The following is a 17,826-nucleotide window of genomic DNA, read 5'->3' as shown; positions in this document are numbered from 1 at the left end:
ATTCTGGCAATAGCATCGCCGAGTGCTATTTTAAATCTATTTTTTTCCTTCTAGCAAACTGTTGCTGAGTAGGATCGTGCTGGTTAATATAACTTCATGCAGATTCTTCTAAAACAAAGAAGGATGTTGAATAGTAAATCATTTGGTGAATTTACTGCTTCCCCACTCTCAGTGTTGGAGCTGGTGATGATTTTCTTTCCAAGCTGCTTTTTGCTTCACAATTTCCAATTGGGTTTGGGCTCAGACACATCTACAGAGCATTACAGACTAGCTGTTGCTCTCTTCGTTGTGGTTTTTGTTTTTTCTGAAATACAGAAGTAGAATTGGAAAACTGGATTCTTCTTGCCTTCTTTTTTCCTCAAAGAAAGCAGTGCCTTTAGTAAGACTAAAAGGCAGAATTGTAAACCACGTGGTTAGTACAGACCATCAGAAATGGTTGTAGTGATGATGTTTCACAGTAGAAGTAAACATGATGATAAAGATCTGGAAAAATTAGGAAAACAGCAAAATCAAGAGCTTTTTCATGTTAAAATATCGGGACAAACTATCACCTATTATCTCAGTGTCCTGCTCATCTGTCTGTATGATGTGAGGGCATGCAGATAAAACAAAGTTCATACTTGGGCAACATGTTAGATTAATAAAAGCATTCCCAGAACTAGCATAAATTTAACAATACTGACTATAAATGTATATATTTCATATCTTCCCAGATAAAGACTTTTTTCTTATTTATTTAGAGCCTGCAAAACATTTGCACCTTCAAGAATTTTTACTTTCTTATATATAGGTCAAAGTATAAATGACAACAGTTAACACCTTCCGAAGCATGACTGCACCTAAAAAAGTTTTCCTAGTCAGAGATGATCATCTTCATCTGGAGTATCTATGACATATCATTATCCTGCTGTTATATAAAACTGAGATTAAACCAATTGCAGTCTCTTCTTTGATACCTATAGAATGTAATCAAACTCCAAATGAGTGTACTTAGAAGCATCCCTGTCCCCTCTAAACCTGCATTATAAAAGCCTCCATCCTGCTGCAGAATACACTGATTTTCCCCAGTCTTTGGCAAAGTCAAGAGTATACAAAAGCTGTATATCACATGAGAATGGAAAGGATGACTGGCAGTTGAGGTTAAACAGCCCTTTTTCAATAAAACCAGACCTGAGTAGTTCTGTCTCAGAGAAATTATTGCAAGCTCTATGGCAACTTCTGTAAGGAAAAGCCAGTTACATTATCAGCTGTTATCCTTGCTTACTCTCAACTGTTATCCTTGCTTATCTTTATCTCTGTGGGTGCTTCAACCATTACTTTATTTCAACAAGCATAGTTAACATATTCCATCACACAAAAGAGGCAGTCTGAGACCAGGATCATAGGATGCTACATTTGTACTACCTTCCCATACCTGTGATGATAAATCCCCTTTGACTGACTGGTCATCCATTATATTTTATTTCTACAATTATTGAGCAAAAGTGTCAGCATGAGCCTTATTGTGTGTCAATAACAATTACTAGTTGGCTTCTGTGGATCACCCTTTTGCATTACTAATTAGTTAGAGGCAGGACAGGAATCACACAAGCAGACATGTATCCAGTTTGGCATGCAAATAGTATAGTCACGGGTGGAGCTTCAGAAGAAGCAACATCTACTGCCTTGAATTAAAAGAGAGTGCTTGTTCACTCAGAAAGCAATAGGAGACAAGTAGATGAAAATTTATTTAATTGTGATCAAAATTACTCTTCTGAAGAGCATCACCCCTGTAGAAGGCAAGTCACTCTTTACTGAAAGAAAACTGTACGTGTGCACACATGCACATGTGTATGCCAGCATGAGAAAGACAAAATAACTCATGGAGCTGCTGGTCATGATTGGTTACTGCTTGGTATGAGCCTTTAAAGCTTCACTGAGTTCACAACCAGCAAGAAACTGCATAGAAAGACACTCTGTCAAAGAATCAGTTGTGCCACAATTATGCATCTATTTATTAATAAAAAAATCTTACAGATGTTTAGTACCGTTTTTACTGGCTCCAGTTATCCACAAAAGCAATGATGAACATAAACCAAAGCTATTAAAATTACAGGGCTAAAACAGGAAATTATTGGTATTCTAGGCCAGGGACTGAGAAGTGGGTAAACTTTGTAATGCCTGTACTAAGGATGGGTAAACTCAATTGAAGTTGCAGGGATCTAACAGTGTTTTTTGAACTGAGACCAAAAACTTCATATAGTATCTATCACCAAACCAGCTTGGCATTATCAGGCCAGAAGCCATATGTTGACACCTTAGGGTGCCTCTAACTTCTTCAGATGGAAAAAAAGAGATTACATCAGTCTCTTTGCCACATTTGTTATTTAATAAACTTAATATTTTTGCAGCAGTACTTTAAAAACATGAGTCTGGACGAAAGCCCCAGCCCGCTACATGCCAGAGACCTCAGAATAAAATGATGATCCTAGTCCATAAGAACTGATAAGCCAAATAACACACACAACCCATGCCTGCTTAATCTCATCCTCTTCTGATCAGACCTTCCACATATGCCAGAAAGTGTGATTTATTTACAAGTTTAAGACTGGATTAAGCACAATCATTATCTACTATAGAGTTGGAAGATAATGAAAACTTTCTTTTTCCATCAGCATGATATGGATTCACAAAGGTAAAAGTGCACCACGTAATTTATTTCTCTGTAGCCACACTGAATTCACCATCTGTTTGCTTTTCCCACAGAAATAAGCAGCAAGATGAAATACTATGCAATTCAACAAGAGCTGAGCCCTGAGGAAATTGCCCAGAAACTGAGTGTGGCTGAGGAGATGCTGAAGGAGATCAAACACCGTAAGCCTTTCCTTAATCAGAGGCAACTTGCGGATGAAGAGGAAAACGCAGCGGAAGAGTGTGAGTTTTAAATCTATTTTCCATTCACCCAAATGTTGATGTGCAGCTAATAGAGGCTGGGCAGCTCTGGACGTACTGTTGAGCCCCTGAGGAGGACCAGCAGGCTCTTGGTAAGCACTAACTGGTGTGCTGAAGATGCCTGCCCCAAGTCTGCTGGTGCTCACTGTCCCTGTGGCAGAATAGGAAGAAAAATTTGTGTGTGTCTGTGGGTGCATGTCCATTGCAGCACCTCAGTGATAGCTCCTAAGAAGGTTCATGCCAGGGCTGGATTTGCTTGTGTGAAGGTCTTTGTTCCCCCTCTGCCAGTTCTGCCATGGGGACAGTGAACTCCAACAGAGACAGAAAAACTGCTGGTATGGGAAAGAGTGACAGCCTGATTCTCACAGCTCAGTGAACATGAGTCAGAGCCCCAGGACAGGAAGGACTGTCTTCTCCAGAATAGCCTGGTTCGAAGAGAAAGACAAACCTTCTTTTGTGAAAGCTGCTTAAGAGGGTGAACTAAGGGAATGAAAATGAGATACTAAAATGAGAGGCATTTTTCCTTTTCAAAATAGGAGGGAAAATTAAAATTAAAGTCTACTTATATGATCTCTCAAGTGAGAGTGTGGTTTTTTGTCCTCTGAGTAACACCAAGAGAAAATTTTACATAGGTAAGCTTTATCAGAAATCCAAGCTTTGAATTAATCAGTAACCTCTGATTTTTGTCCCAGTGCTTCAGGAAGTTGAAGAGTTCCATGAGAGGTACAATGACACCAGATCTCTAGTATCTGATGTATTGGAGCAGCTCAGCGAGCAGGATGTGAAGCTATCAGACCTTGAGGAGGCATTAGACCAGGCACTTGACTATATTATACAAACAGAGGAGATAAATAAGGAAAACACAGACAGTCTTCAAAGGCATGAGGTACTATGCAATATATTTATTACAACTGTTGTTTGCTAACACTCCATCTCTGACAATGCTTAAAACTGTAGATTGCAAACAATTTAGATTCAGGAATCACCACATCAAAAAAGAACTTCTTGAACCACTCAGTAGGATGAATTCAAAAAAACTCAAATTGTGGAGGTGCAAGATACTATTATTTATTCATGGATTGACAATAAATGAAGAGTTTTGGCATGGCATGTCTCAGCAGTCCAAGGAAGAGATGGATACTAAGGCCTAAACTATGAAGACGTATTACAACAAAACCCAAGAAGCTTAAAATTCCATGTAGCATGGCTGCTAGAAATATTGTGCTGGGATTGTTTCACCCATTATGTAGTTATTCATAAAATGGAACGCTTCATGTTCACAAAAGTGACTATATTCTAATAAAACAATATTCATTAAGACTTCACACTGCATTCGTGCCCTGGGCTCTTTGCATTCATACTGTTTCACCCAAACTTTCTCTCTGGTACTTTTTAAACAAAATACATTCTCATTTTTTTCAGGAAGAGCAACTATCCTGCATCTTCAAGCACAAATTCATTCTCTAACTGCTCCACAACAGATATCTTGAAACTGGGTTTCCTACTGGCTGGGTGAACAACCTAGCTGTAAGGCTACATCAGTTTATTTGCTTATGCTCTGCTTAAATTAATAATTTCAGTATTTTAAACAAAGTAAAGATTCTAGAGGCAAGCTCAGAGGACACCTGTCCCCTCTAGCATGGAAAGGAGCCTAGAAGTGTTGGTGTTAGGTTCAAATCTCATCTGGTTGATAGGGACATTGAATTTTCAGGCCTCTTAGCCCAAAAAAGTACCCATTCCATTGGCCATGTAAAAACCCTAGTTTTTCTCAGCAGTTCTGTGACTCTCCCTCTATTTTCTTTATTATCCTTTAAGGGATGTAAAAAGAGTATGCCCCACCTAAAACTTTTTTTTTTTTTCAGCAAGGAAGAAAATGACAGAGACAACAATTTGGGACCATTTGAAGCTAACTGTTTTAATTTCAATTTCTGAAATTGTTTGGATTCTGAAGGAGAGTGGTTTAGGGAGCAATTTTGTGATTTCAAGAGGACTTGCAAATTCAAGCCAACCTCTGGGTTTCATAGCATCAGTGGCTGAGTTTTGAGCTCTTTAAATTTGCAGCACTACAAGTTCATGCTGATATTGAAGGTCTAATAATTCAATAATGAAATCAGACATGCTGCTCTTACAAATTCTTCTACAAGCAGCTTCTTCTGTTGTTCCATTGTTTCATAATTACAGTGCCAAGCTGCAGCTTGTCTCACGTTTATGAAGAAAAACCTGAAGTATGTAGTCAGATTTGTTCACTGTTTTTAACCAGTTAGATCTTCTTTATTCCTCACAATGAAGGTAAATGCTGTACAAAAGAGTTTGTTCACATTAACTTCACTATTCACAAGGAAAACAGTTCTCTGCACCATAGATTTAAAAAACCTACAGAAGGAAACCCAGTCTCCAGAGCACTATGAAAAACCCATATTTAATTTGTCTCTCCTGGCAGTACATTGAATAATACTTCACTCCAATAATCACTCATCCTGTAATATAAAATGAGATTAATATATTTTTTAAACCCCAACATTTCTTTCACAAAGAAAAGAAAATGTAAAAAGTCATATTATAATATGCAATCATTAGAGATATATGGGAAGAACTTAGATTTCAAATTTGTCTAAAATAGTTTATCGCTTCATCTTCAGAATTAACTTTAATATATTCAACAAAAAAAAAAAAATTGCACTGTATTTTGCCAATGAACAAATGGGTTTGAATGTGATTAATTTTGGTTTACTTTTTGTAGCAACAACATGAGAAAATAAAAGATCAAACAGATGAAGTGAACAGCATTCTGTTAACTGCCTCAACAATTCTGGCAGGGCCACAAAAGGTCAACTCTGAGTTAAGTGAAGTAATAAAGGTAGGTGCCTCAGTGACTTTTTTAAATTATATGTCCTGATTTTTTTTAAGTCATGCATTTAGACCACTAAATAAAAACCTTTCCTTTTTTTTATACTAATTCAACAGAACACTGATGAATATTCTCAAAAAAAAAAAAAGTATAAATCTTCCTGGATGAAAAGTTCTGTAATTATATTTTACTGCTACAGAAAAATAATTCTATTATAAGGACATCTTACTGTAGGTAGAACTGAATGAAATATTTTGCTGCAGAGTTTTCACTCATTTCATTACAAACAGACGTTAAAAGATGCTCTGGTACAAGAAAACACTATGCACTGAATATTTTTTCTTGTGTCTGCAAGTGAACATAGGAGAAGGCTAAAATATGTATGTAAATGTCATACATCTTCCATCCTCATCAGCAATAAGTATTTTCATGCTTTACTCATTCATCTTTTTTTCCTCCCTCTCCATCTTCCTTTTTTTTTTTCATGTATTTTGAGGTCACATTTATAGTCCTCAAACATCAGCAAAATTGTGTTTTGGAGAGAAGGTGAATGCAGTCCTGTTTGGTCTTCACTTCAAGTATTTCATATAAGGAGACAGAAAGTGGACAGGGCCCATTTTCCAAGATATAGCATGTCTCAGAGCCATACAGCTAAACTTTCTGCTCCTCTCCAACAATTGGCAAATTGTCCCTGGAGCACAAGCACTACCTCATGTTATTCCCTGGGGAGGCAGGTTTGGGAGAGTGGCAGTTAGCCAGGGCCAAAACAGTGTCAGGGCCCATGCAGTAACAGGCTGATGCATAAGCCCAACCATCATGGCACCATTTACTTTACTTGTATAGATACTATTTTAAAGTCCTAGGAACTAATTTCTGTCCTGTAGTCTTCCTAGAGAAGAATTAAAAAAGAAAATAAAATTTAAAATTATAAGTTCCATCTCCCAATTTAAGAAGAACCATAATGAGGGGATTTTTGCAAAGATTTGGTTTATTTATTTTACCTATTTGCACTTTACTCTGAAAGACCTGTCATTGACACCATTCTGGATAGTAAGATATTTCTCAATTATCTTTCTTTTGTATTTTACACATACCTTCCTAATATCTTTTTAAGGGATTTCTGGAATTTTAGTTGATTGTTATCTTCCTGTATTTATTTTGTTATACTGATATTCATAGGACAGAGTCTTTTGAATATTTTCTCATTTTGATCTGTTAAAAATGTAATATAAAACAAATATATCAGAAAACAACAATGTTAATAATATAAATGGTAAAAGAAAACATAAAAACCAAAATACAGACTTGATGTTTTGCAATTTTCATCTTCTTTCCTTTCTTCCATATTTTGTTTAGAATGCATCAGGGTTCTATGCAGAAATAGATGGAGCGAAAAAAGAATTGCAAGAAAAACTAGCCAATCTGTCTCTGTTTGATGATGATTTGGTAGAAAAGGCTATGCAACATGCACACAACCTAAGAAGACTTGCTGATGAGCTGGACCGGTAAAATATAACTCAGCAAACTTTGTTTGTAAAAGCGCTGCTGGTTGAACAGCTGAATGAACTAAAAGACAAGCAGAAACATGGTGATATTAAATACTACATTTGTAAATAGGCACTAAACAAATCACTGCTTGGTCATGTATGGAAGGACTTGTCATGGTCCAGAGAGAACAGCTAAAATTGAGCTAAGCAAAATCAATTAATCTTTTCGAAGAATAGACATTTATCTCCCTTTTCTGATTGGGCATGTTCTTATATTCCCATAGCAAGAGAATAGGAAAGGTAGATTGCTGAAAAGTAAAATAATACAGGCAGGTTAAATGGGGTTTTCAGAAACAGCTTATGTCTTTAAGTCATTAAAAGATATTTAGCATTATGGCCCACAAAACCAGCTTTGGGATAGTTGATGTTCAAAAACTGGTTTACAGAAGGAGTAGTCCTAATACTCAGTAGGTTGTGTCCCAGTAAAACTAACCTACTATAACACCAAAAACTTACTGTAAGTCTTCCTGTCTTGCTGTATGATACTAAATGCACCAATTTTCCCCAAATTTACTAAATAGTCACTTCTAGGCAGATATGAAATACAACTTCATTTGCATTTGAGACTACCTATGGAAAAATCACTGCCAGAAATGAATTTTTTAAGAAAATATTTCACCAAATTCTATCTTAAGTAACACTGTGAGAATATGTTTTTGGAAGATAAACTTAAAACTACTCTTCAAGTATATTATACTCTTCAAGTATATTATCTAAATACCACTTGCTTCTTAATATTTGTATGCCCTAGATAGGAGATTAAAATAGTAGAAAAAAATAACAGATGTTTTTCTTTTATACTATGGTACAAAGCTGTTCTATAATGACACATAAACTACAGACAGCCTAAATACAATGTGTTCAATCTGAGATCAGCTAACTGGGGACAGCAGAATCAGTTGAAACAAAATACCCCGTATGGCTAGTCCTCACATTAGGAATTTAACAGAAAGTAAACAGAAATAATTATTAAATATCCAGATAGAAATGTGCTGATTCTTGTATTTTTTCAAGATGACTGTCCTGCAGTGAAACTTTAATCTTTTAAAACATTTAGCCTCTCTTCACTTTGGCTTTATGAGTTTAATTTATAAGCCTGTTAGGCTTTTATCTGGTAGAGTTTCTTCTTTTATCTCTGGGGAACATAGCAAAAAATTCTTGCAACACCACCAAATATGGAAGCTTAATCCCTCAGTTTGCAAAAACTTCGAACTGGATACACACACATGTAATGACATATATATATTAAGAGTCTATATCTAACATATATTCTGAAAGCTGTTTATCACAAAAATATTAAAAACAATCTTTATTCAAAGTTGCTAACACATGAAAGTTGAGTTCAGAACCAACTGCTGTTTGGAATCTCCCTCGGAGACCAGTTACCACTTAATGTACAAATCAAGCTCTACCATGCCAGCAAAGCTATCTTGTGTTTTTTAAATCAAACTTTTTGAAAAGTTTCATGCCCATGAGCAATTCTCCTCTTTTTCCTACCTATTTCTGGAAAATATAAACAGTTCAATGAGATAGGTCTCCTTATTACTGGCACACACAGGTCTTTCCATTCATAGCCAGGACATGAATGAAATTGACAAGTGATAGATGTTATTCTTTTAATTTATAGAACATCTAATCTAAATTTTCAAAAGGTAAAAACTCAGTAGTCTCTTGTTGCTATTCACATAGATGTTAAGGGTAAAATTCACAGAATTAAACCACTGGAAAGAACCCTTTATGCAAATAGTTTTCACCTCCTTCAGAATGACATAAATGGTCATACACAGTGAGGAGACTACTTCTTAGGCCAAGTATATGTGTGTGATTATGTAGTCAAAAATTCACAGAATCTTAAGAAAAGTAATTAATTTGATACTATTTTGATTCCATTTGTTGTCTTACTTTACTCTTTTTTTGACAGGAATTTGTATGGTGTTGATACAAATGGTTTGGTACAAAGGGCAATAAATGCTTCCAATGTGTATGAAAACATTGCTGGCTATATTGAAGAAGCTAATAAAGCTGCATTGCTGGCACTGAACACAACAAATCGGGTTAATGACGTAAGTAATTTTCGTAGTATCAGCTTTTACTTTAGTTTATTTATCAGCTTTTACTTTACTTCAGTGACTTCAGACACCTAAGTAGAAAGAAAATAAAATACTTAGTGATCTCTGCCATTCAGTGAGATCTCAATCAGCCTGAGAATTAGGCAAAGAACCTCATGAGGTTCAACAAGGTCAAGTGCAGAGTCCTTGCACCACTGCACTGGTACAGGCTGAAGATTGACCTACTGGAGAGCAGCTCTGCAGAGAGAGACCTGGGAGTGCTGGTTGATAATAAACTAGCCATGAACCAGCAATGCACCCTCGTGGCCAAGAAGGCCAATGGCATCCTGGGATGCATCAAGAAGAGTGTGGCCAGTAGGTCAAGGGAGCAGTCTGGAGTACTGTGTCCAGTTCTGGGCTCTCCAGCTCATGAGGGACAGGGAACTACTGGAGGAATTCCAGCGCAGGACTACCAAGATGATCAGGGGACAGGAGCATCTTCTTTATGAGGAAAGGCTGCAGGATCTGGGTTTGTTCAGTTTGGAGGAGACTGAGGGGGGATCTCTTTAATACTTAATAGTATTTAAAAGGTGTATGTCAAGATGACGGAGCAATACTTTTTTCTCTAGTGTCCAGTGATAGGACTAGAGGGAGTGGACAAAAGCTTGAACACAAAAAGTTCCACTTAAGGAAAATTTTCCTTACTGTAAGGGTGAGGGAGTCCTAGCACAGGCTGCTCAGGGAGGATGTGGAGTCGTCTTCTCTGGACACTTTCAAAACCTATCTGGACGTGTTCGTATATGACTTGATCTAGGTAGACCTGATTTAGCAAGGGGGTTGGATTGGGTTATCTTTACAGGTCCCTTCCACCCCCTATCATTCTGTGATTCTGTAGCTTCACTGTCAGCATTGAACTTCTCACTGTACATTTTGCTTCACCCACTATACCCAGAATGAATTCCTAGGTGGTTAGTTATTTTGCCAGTCTAAAGTCCCCTGGTATTTAAAAAGATGCAGCAGGTTCTTCCTGTCCCTAATTACAGGGTGATGTTTCTCTGTGTTGTCATTCAAATTGAGGTATTTTCGTGAAAGTCCAGACAACTCTCTGGTCCTGTAGGAACCTGAGCTAGCCTTTAGTGGTCAAGTCCTCCTGCTCCATACAGCACTAGTTTGCAGGAAAGGTGATTAAGTCATCTAACAGAAGCATCCCTGTTTCTCATCGAAAAATCAAGTTAAATGGGACAAACAGCCCACTCTTACACTCACTGCAGGGTTTAGGATACTAATTTTGTCTCCAGCCTTGCTATTCTAAAACACTTTATATGTATTTTTATGTATATATAGTTTCCAATTTACATGCACACTAATTAACAGCAATTAACACTAATTAATAGGATAGCAAGAGGATTTGGTTAGGTTACAGGGGCCTGAAGCCCAGGGAACTGTGGGATTTTGAGTAACTCTCTGCTTACAGCACACTACTGCAAGGCACCTCCTCAGGCAGTGCAAAAATTTATCACTCATATGAGTAGAAATGAACAGACAGGATGCCTAACACATAGTATGAGTATTACATTGACCATATTGGATTTTATACAGTAAGAGGACTTCTGTGTTCTCTGCATTTTTGTTATTCGGTGTTGCTGATTGGGGGGAAAAAAAAAGTTACATTTCTTTAAACTTTAAATGCAGTGAACAGAAGATTTTGCTTTTCAGAGTTCTTTTTCAATTGAGCTACCAATCTTAAAAGTTAGCAAAGCAAACTACTTTGCAGTTGCATTTATACAAAGTAATATGTTGTCCACAATTAAACACACTAAAGAGGAACAATTGATAGCTTTACTCTGACTTTCTATTTTGGAATATAATTGTAGGCTGCAGTTGGAATTGATACTCAGATCATTTACCATAAAGGTAAAAGTGAAGAACTTCTCAACCGAGCCATGGAGCTACAACGGACAGCAGATGACAGTAAATATACGTCCTTCCTACTTTCCCAGTCAGTTTATTAGAATGCATGTTGAAACGATTTTCAAAAGCACATCACTAAAGCAGAACTACTGCTATAACAGAATAGCATATTGATCGAAGTTATCACACAAAATACTTGAAATAGGCACAGTTTGAGTAGTTTGTGTTGCCATCCTGTCAGATGCTGAAAGTCACTTTCATTTACAAAAAGAACATTTCAGATGTTCACCACTGTTTCAATATATGATCCTTCAAACAGTTTTTCACAGGTAAACATAATCAAGTAGTCCAACTGAAATTAATTCACAACAATTTAAGTGTTCAGATAGCTGGATTTCACCAGTGAAGGATAATAATAACTGTTACAGGATTTTGGCCTTTTTTCACTAAAAATGAAAGAAAGCTCTCAAAATGCAGATCTGAGTTCCTTAAAAATTTTCCTGTATACTTGCTGCAACTGCTCTCAGCAGTTTTGATAAAGCAAAGAGAGATAGTACTGACCAAGATACAGGTCCTCGGGTTTTTCCAAGGTGCTCTGTGGAAAGCTAACAATGGCTGGGAGCTGCAAGGTTGCTTCTTCCATTAAATTATGTCAAGTTCAGAATGCTAGTATGCCCTATGCTAAAAGTATACTGCCTATGGTGTATTAAACACTTAATAACATACCTTCACAGCATAAAATTTACCTTTTTTGCATGCCACCAATGTCAGTGAACTCTACCTCCTATTTTCTCCCCACAGGTAACGATTTAACCATTGCAGACACTAGTCGGCTTGTTAACGGCACTCTTGCAAGAATGAATGCTTTGCAAAGCCAATTGATGACAGCCATCACAAAAATGCAGTCAGCAGAGCCAGGTTGGAAGAGGAACTTTATGAAGCTTTATCTTCATACATTTAAGAGTTTATTTTATCTTTGCGTATGAAGTTGTTACTAAGATTTCAGTCTCTGGAAGGCCTAAAGGAATTTAACTGAAACTACAAGACCTAGATGGCAAGCATCCAGCTCTAACACATTCATAATGAAATTATATGTTTTGCCATCTGAAATTATTAACACTCTTCCCGATCCTCCATATTACAATTGTCCTCTCCCATGTTACTTTCAATCGTTGCGGGGCTTGGTGGTGATTCCACAGGTCTGTAGATTTGTTATATTGATAGTCAAAATCTATTTCACATATATATCACACCCCAAGCAGGGTTGGGTCCCCATTCTGCAGAAGGTCAAATCCTCTTAGCCTCAGCACTCTTTAAGTACAAGATATAGCTCACTTTAATCTTTGAAAGAGTTAATTTCTTTTCATTCCCTATTTATTTTGTCATAGTGGAGGCCAGAGAGCGTTTGGAGCAAGCAAAACTGAAGACTGCAGAAGCTGTAAGTGCTACCATGACAGTAACACAAGCTACAACTCCTATGGATGAGAATGTGAGGTTGTGGTCTCAAAACCTGCAAGACTTCCAGCATAATTCAGCAGCATACGACAGTGCTGTCCACTCAGCTGGAGATGCAGGTATGATGACAGGAATTTTGTCATTCCTTAGCATCAAAAGAGCAAGGAATCATCACAACATCAGGTTATATAAATTATTTGCATTGCATGTTCATTGCTTATAATCTTCCAGTATTTTATCTCCATGAAAATATCTGAAAAATTAGCAATTGACTTGACTATACCTTAAAACTTTTAGATATTTGGACATGTCTAAAAATGACTTAAACATCCAAGAGCTGAATTCTTATTCTTTTCAAAACCTTCCTGGACACATTCCTGTGCACTCTAATCAAGGTGAACCCGCTTTAACAGGAAGGTTGGAAGGAATTAGGGATCCCTTCCAACCCCTAGCATTCTGTGATTCCATATAAGTCTTTCTTATCAGGGTATCAAAGTCATACTCAGTGGTAGACAGTTTGTTTAAACATTTCTTGCTATTGTGATTGGTAGTTTAGTCTTTTTTTAAATAGCAGGAGGCATTTGAAAATAAGGCCCTTTTGTCCTGTACAAATATGGAGGAGAAGTGGTACTTGGCTTGACGAGCTTGTAGTCTGGGCAAAGAGGATTGGGGAGGAAATATAATATTTAAGCAGGGTTATTGCTGAAAAAGCTTTCAAACATCACATTAATTCCACTTTTATTATTGAGAGAAGTAGGAAGAATAGAGTAAAACTTGTAAGGTAAATAAAAAGACGAGAGAAAAACTGAGGCAGGCTACAAAATTTAAATGAAGATTACAGGAAAGAGTGAAAAAAGGAGGTAGGGAGAGTGAAGTTGAAATGAAGTGACTGGTGAAAGAACGGAAAGAACTTTTAGGAAAGTAAAGATTAACCTAGAAGTGAAAATATTCAGAATAAAAAATTGATGACAAGCTCTGTATTTATTGTTGAATGCGTTCCTGACTCTGGTCAGGAGCCCCACTAATCCCAAGTTATTCATGGCTAAGGAAGTTGGAAATCCAGAACAAGAAATTTCCTGTATACATTTGATGATATGTACCATCAACTGCAGTGATGTCTTGCCTCCTGAAAGTGCCTCAGAGAAGGTCCATAATTCCACTGACTCTATCTCCAGAAAGTCTGAATTTCAGATCTACTTCTCAAAATCCCTTCAGGAGCTTTGCAACTTGAGTGCTATTTTACTACTAATGGTGTTATGAGTACCAAACCAAACATTGCTTCTAGTGCCCCAAAGCCACACTCTTCCTTCTGGACCAGTGAAACCCAAGGGTTATGTTATTTTTAGAACCGAGTAACGGATAGAACCTTTACACTAATATTTTTGGTTGAGTGTTCCCAAGAACTAGTATAAAAGTGGTTCTCTCTGCAAAAAGGAATTTGGCACTATCCAGTACCCTGACTTCTCACTCCAGAACTGGAAGCAACTCACATTTCTTTGAGTTTGTCATCCAAAGAAAACATGGAGCCCTCTGAGAATGAATAAGGTCACTGCTAGTCACTGCACGGTGCTCTATAAGGGTGTAGTTAATATAACAGTAGCTGTATTGTGTTGCTGTAAAATGTTTTTGATCACCATTGAGCACAGTTTAGGCTGTGGACTATGGGCTCCAACTCACATCTAAGATAATGTAAATTTGGATATGAATGGCATTCAGGGAGGCAATGGTATAATGAAAAACATCTGAGAAACAGTTGCTATAGCTTATAGATGAAGGTGTTTGCTTTTATTCACCTTTGCACTTGATTTATATTTAACATTTACCAGTGCCAGCTTAGTAGATAGAGGTGCAACACAAACTGCATTTGGCTCTCCATGCTCAAAATGTCAGTAGATATTCAGGTTACCAAAAAAAAAAATCAGTTCATACTAGCTGTTATACCAGAATAAATACTTCATGTAGCATTTGAGAGGCTCCATAAGACTGGGTAGACCTATGATAGCCCAGCTCTCCTTATTTGTTATTTTCCCAAAAAGGTGTGCATGGTACATGCACCAGAAGTTGTAAAGAACAGCTCAGCTCCTATGTCATGTGCCTGGCAAACTTTTTTTTCTGTGATTGTGGGTTTGCAGGCAGGTAATAACCTTGTAAGCAGTGTGATCATATCAGAGTGCCTGGAAGGGCCTGCTGACCACAAAGTAATTGTTTGAGAAATGCTAATATGGCAACTACAACAATGTGTACCCTATTATATTTGTGGATGCAGCTTTCCCATGGTATTTTTGCTTTGAAGACATTTTTCTTTTTTGTTTTAAGGTAAATGATTTTTTTTTTGCCAGAAAGAATAGGTAGAAACAGTTAAGAAGGCAGATCAGTGCTACAAAGGAGGCTGGCAAGGGTAGTGCTCCAGTCAGATGTGACTGTGACTCATAGCCTGGGAAGACTGGTATGGGCATGTCAAGGTACATGGAGTGTTTTCAGATCAGCTGTATATGTTGTCAGGAGAGGCTGATCTGACAGGAGAAATGTCCATCAAAGTCCAATAGAAAGTCACAGAAAATAGTCAGACAGGTGCCTGAAACACCAAAACACCTGATCATCATGCCAGCAACTGCTGGTCTCAGGCCAGCCAGGATCTGGGCGATGCACTGAAACACACTAAACCCATTCAGGATTGCTGAAGGGGGAGTACTGCCATGACCAAATGCTAATCTGCTACTCTGCTGTATGCAAGCCTCCAACCTATTGTCAAAGATACATCATATCTGATAATGCTTTTACATCCTGCTGATATTCAGGCTTTGCCTGTTTTCCACTCTCATGCTGCTGCTTCTCACACTCGCAGCCGGGCATTCTGTAAAATTACCTCATTCACTAGCAATCAGTCTCATACTCTGAAGGTTGGTTTACATTTTTTGCCAATTACCAGTTCTTTATTCTCACAAACAGCACTACCATGGCAGCTGAATCCTCTAAGCTTGCACATTTGGATTGCCTTTGAATAAAGCTTGCACTTGATTTTTGGAAGGGTGAGAGTCTTGGCTGTGCAGTTTGTTTGAGAATACCTCCTGTGTTGCCATTGTACAGGGAACTGGTAGGCTTCAGAGAGGATAAAAGACAGTATGGGAAGGAAAACATGAAAGGAGAAAGTGTCTGAAAGGTTATAGTCGAGGTTTTTCAAACCTGATGATTTGCCCTGGTTTTGATTGGGTTTTTTAACTTCATCACTGAGCAAAACTAGTTTTCTTTCTTCACTCTCACCTTCACCCCAAAGCCTAAAATTAAAAAATCCATATTCTAGACTACCATTATAAAGGACAAGAGTAAGAGATTTATGGTGAGATTTTATGATAGTACTAGCAGTAATAGATGGTAGTTTTCTGTTTTCAGTTCACAGATGTGATTCAAGTTTAACATCTCAAATTTCAAACAGGTTAAAAGCCAGTTTTTCAAGATATCAAATCAAACACAATTCCAGTTCTGTTGCTGAGCTTTTTTTGTTTAAAGGTGGTTGAAATTCACTAAATCACGTTCTGAGTTTCAATTTTTTAACTTCAAGAATAATGTCGATTTTTATCCAATGCAATTAAACATTTCTTTCAAAAGCTACAGAAAACTTTCTGTAAGTTGATTATTATATTTTTTTAAAGTAGGAGTTTTAATGTGTTAGAATGCATTGTATTTCTTTGAGGATTTGCTTAAAAATGGCATTTTAATGTACAGCAAACTGTAATTAGAATCAGAATATCTGATTACTGACCCCCAGCACTTAAGGTCTTTAAGGATTTAGTGGGAATAACTTGCTCATTCCTACAGTGGACTTGGAAAGTAAAGCACAATCAAAGAGTCAAACAGAGAGGGAAGGACTGTAGCACATATAGCTTTTCACTCTATACAAAGAGAAGGAAGACTTATAGGACTCCATGGCATCTTCTCTTACTCTGGGTTGCTCTGAAGGAGGCTGAGAGCTGCTCCAGTCCTTATTCAACGCAGAACTGGAAGCACAGAAAAGTGATTGCTGGCTAGTTTTCCTTCTTTCCCTTCTATACAGTCTCAGTACATCTGAGGATTAGCTTCTCTACCTGTCTCTCTACTAACTTCTTGGACAAAAGTAAAAATATGAGAGGAAGTACACAAGCATGGATGAATGCAAGTTGACAGCCCCTAAAATATAACTGCAAATCCTACAAATCTGTTCTTAACCTTTATACTGAATCCATGTCATTAAAAATTAACTATGAATACTGGATCTTTCTCATATGCATGTAGCTTGTGGCTAAAATCGCATTTCATTACACTCAGCTAGTTGTACCTGCCTCCAATTAAAGATGAAAAATGATGTGATGTGTAAATATCCTTCAAAGGGCAACATGTCATTGGAATCTGATATGATGAAATTAGATTATAATTAGGAGTAGTTATTTTTCTTTCTCAGTAATTTTTCTATCTGCTTATCTCTCTGGGAAAAGGCTTCTCTTCCTTTGAACACAGAAGACACAGCAGTGAAAGACCAAAGATCCAGGAGACTGATTCATGACCCCTGCAGACATAGGAAGGCAAAACTGAAGAGATTACCTCTCACGAGGGCTGGGACACATAGTAAGCACAGTTTAGGCATATATACATCATCAGCTGAGGCTTTCTACCATTGTACAGTACCAGCCATGTTTCTGATAGTAGAGTGGACTGTGAATGACACTGACACATCACCTGTGCAGCGCTGCTGCTATCTGGATGATAACCTTTGGGAGAGATGCACAGCAGAGAGCTGAGGGAAGCAACTCATTCATCTCCTCTAAAATGAATTTGAAGAGCTCATGAACCATAACTCCCAGATGCATTTCCCAAGTTAGACACAGACATCTAGTGAGATGCAGAACAAATAATACTTCTGCTCCAGTTGCCATATCTATAAAACCATGTTTAATTTTTTTTTGTCTTAGAATCATAAACTCTTTCAGTTGGATGATACTTTTAAGATCACTGAGTCCAAACACTAACCTAACACTGCCAAGCCCACCACTAACCCGTGTCCCTCACCATGTAGGCTACATAGCCTTGCAATAGCTCCAGGGATGGGGACTTC

The 17,826-nt window shown here is 37.5% G+C and overlaps 1 protein-coding gene across 2 annotated transcripts in view; it reads left to right on the top strand.

Moving 5' to 3' along the window:
• The window catches only part of LAMA4 (laminin subunit alpha 4), a 96,892-nt gene that overhangs the window by 46,437 nt on the left and 32,629 nt on the right, over positions 1-17,826 (top strand). For both annotated transcript variants that reach the window (XM_061990530.1, XM_061990531.1), the window contains 8 exons: positions 2,746-2,913; positions 3,624-3,817; positions 5,672-5,788; positions 7,136-7,284; positions 9,248-9,389; positions 11,249-11,345; positions 12,087-12,203; positions 12,674-12,859. In XM_061990530.1, coding sequence (XP_061846514.1) covers positions 2,746-2,913; positions 3,624-3,817; positions 5,672-5,788; positions 7,136-7,284; positions 9,248-9,389; positions 11,249-11,345; positions 12,087-12,203; positions 12,674-12,859 — 1,170 coding nt within the window. The remainder of the gene's footprint in view (positions 1-2,745; positions 2,914-3,623; positions 3,818-5,671; positions 5,789-7,135; positions 7,285-9,247; positions 9,390-11,248; positions 11,346-12,086; positions 12,204-12,673; positions 12,860-17,826) is intronic.

The sequence above is a fragment of the Colius striatus genome, chromosome 2, assembly GCF_028858725.1.
Source record: "Colius striatus isolate bColStr4 chromosome 2, bColStr4.1.hap1, whole genome shotgun sequence".
NCBI classification, from domain to species: Eukaryota; Metazoa; Chordata; class Aves; order Coliiformes; family Coliidae; genus Colius; species Colius striatus.
This window is presented reverse-complemented; position numbering and strand designations above follow the sequence as displayed.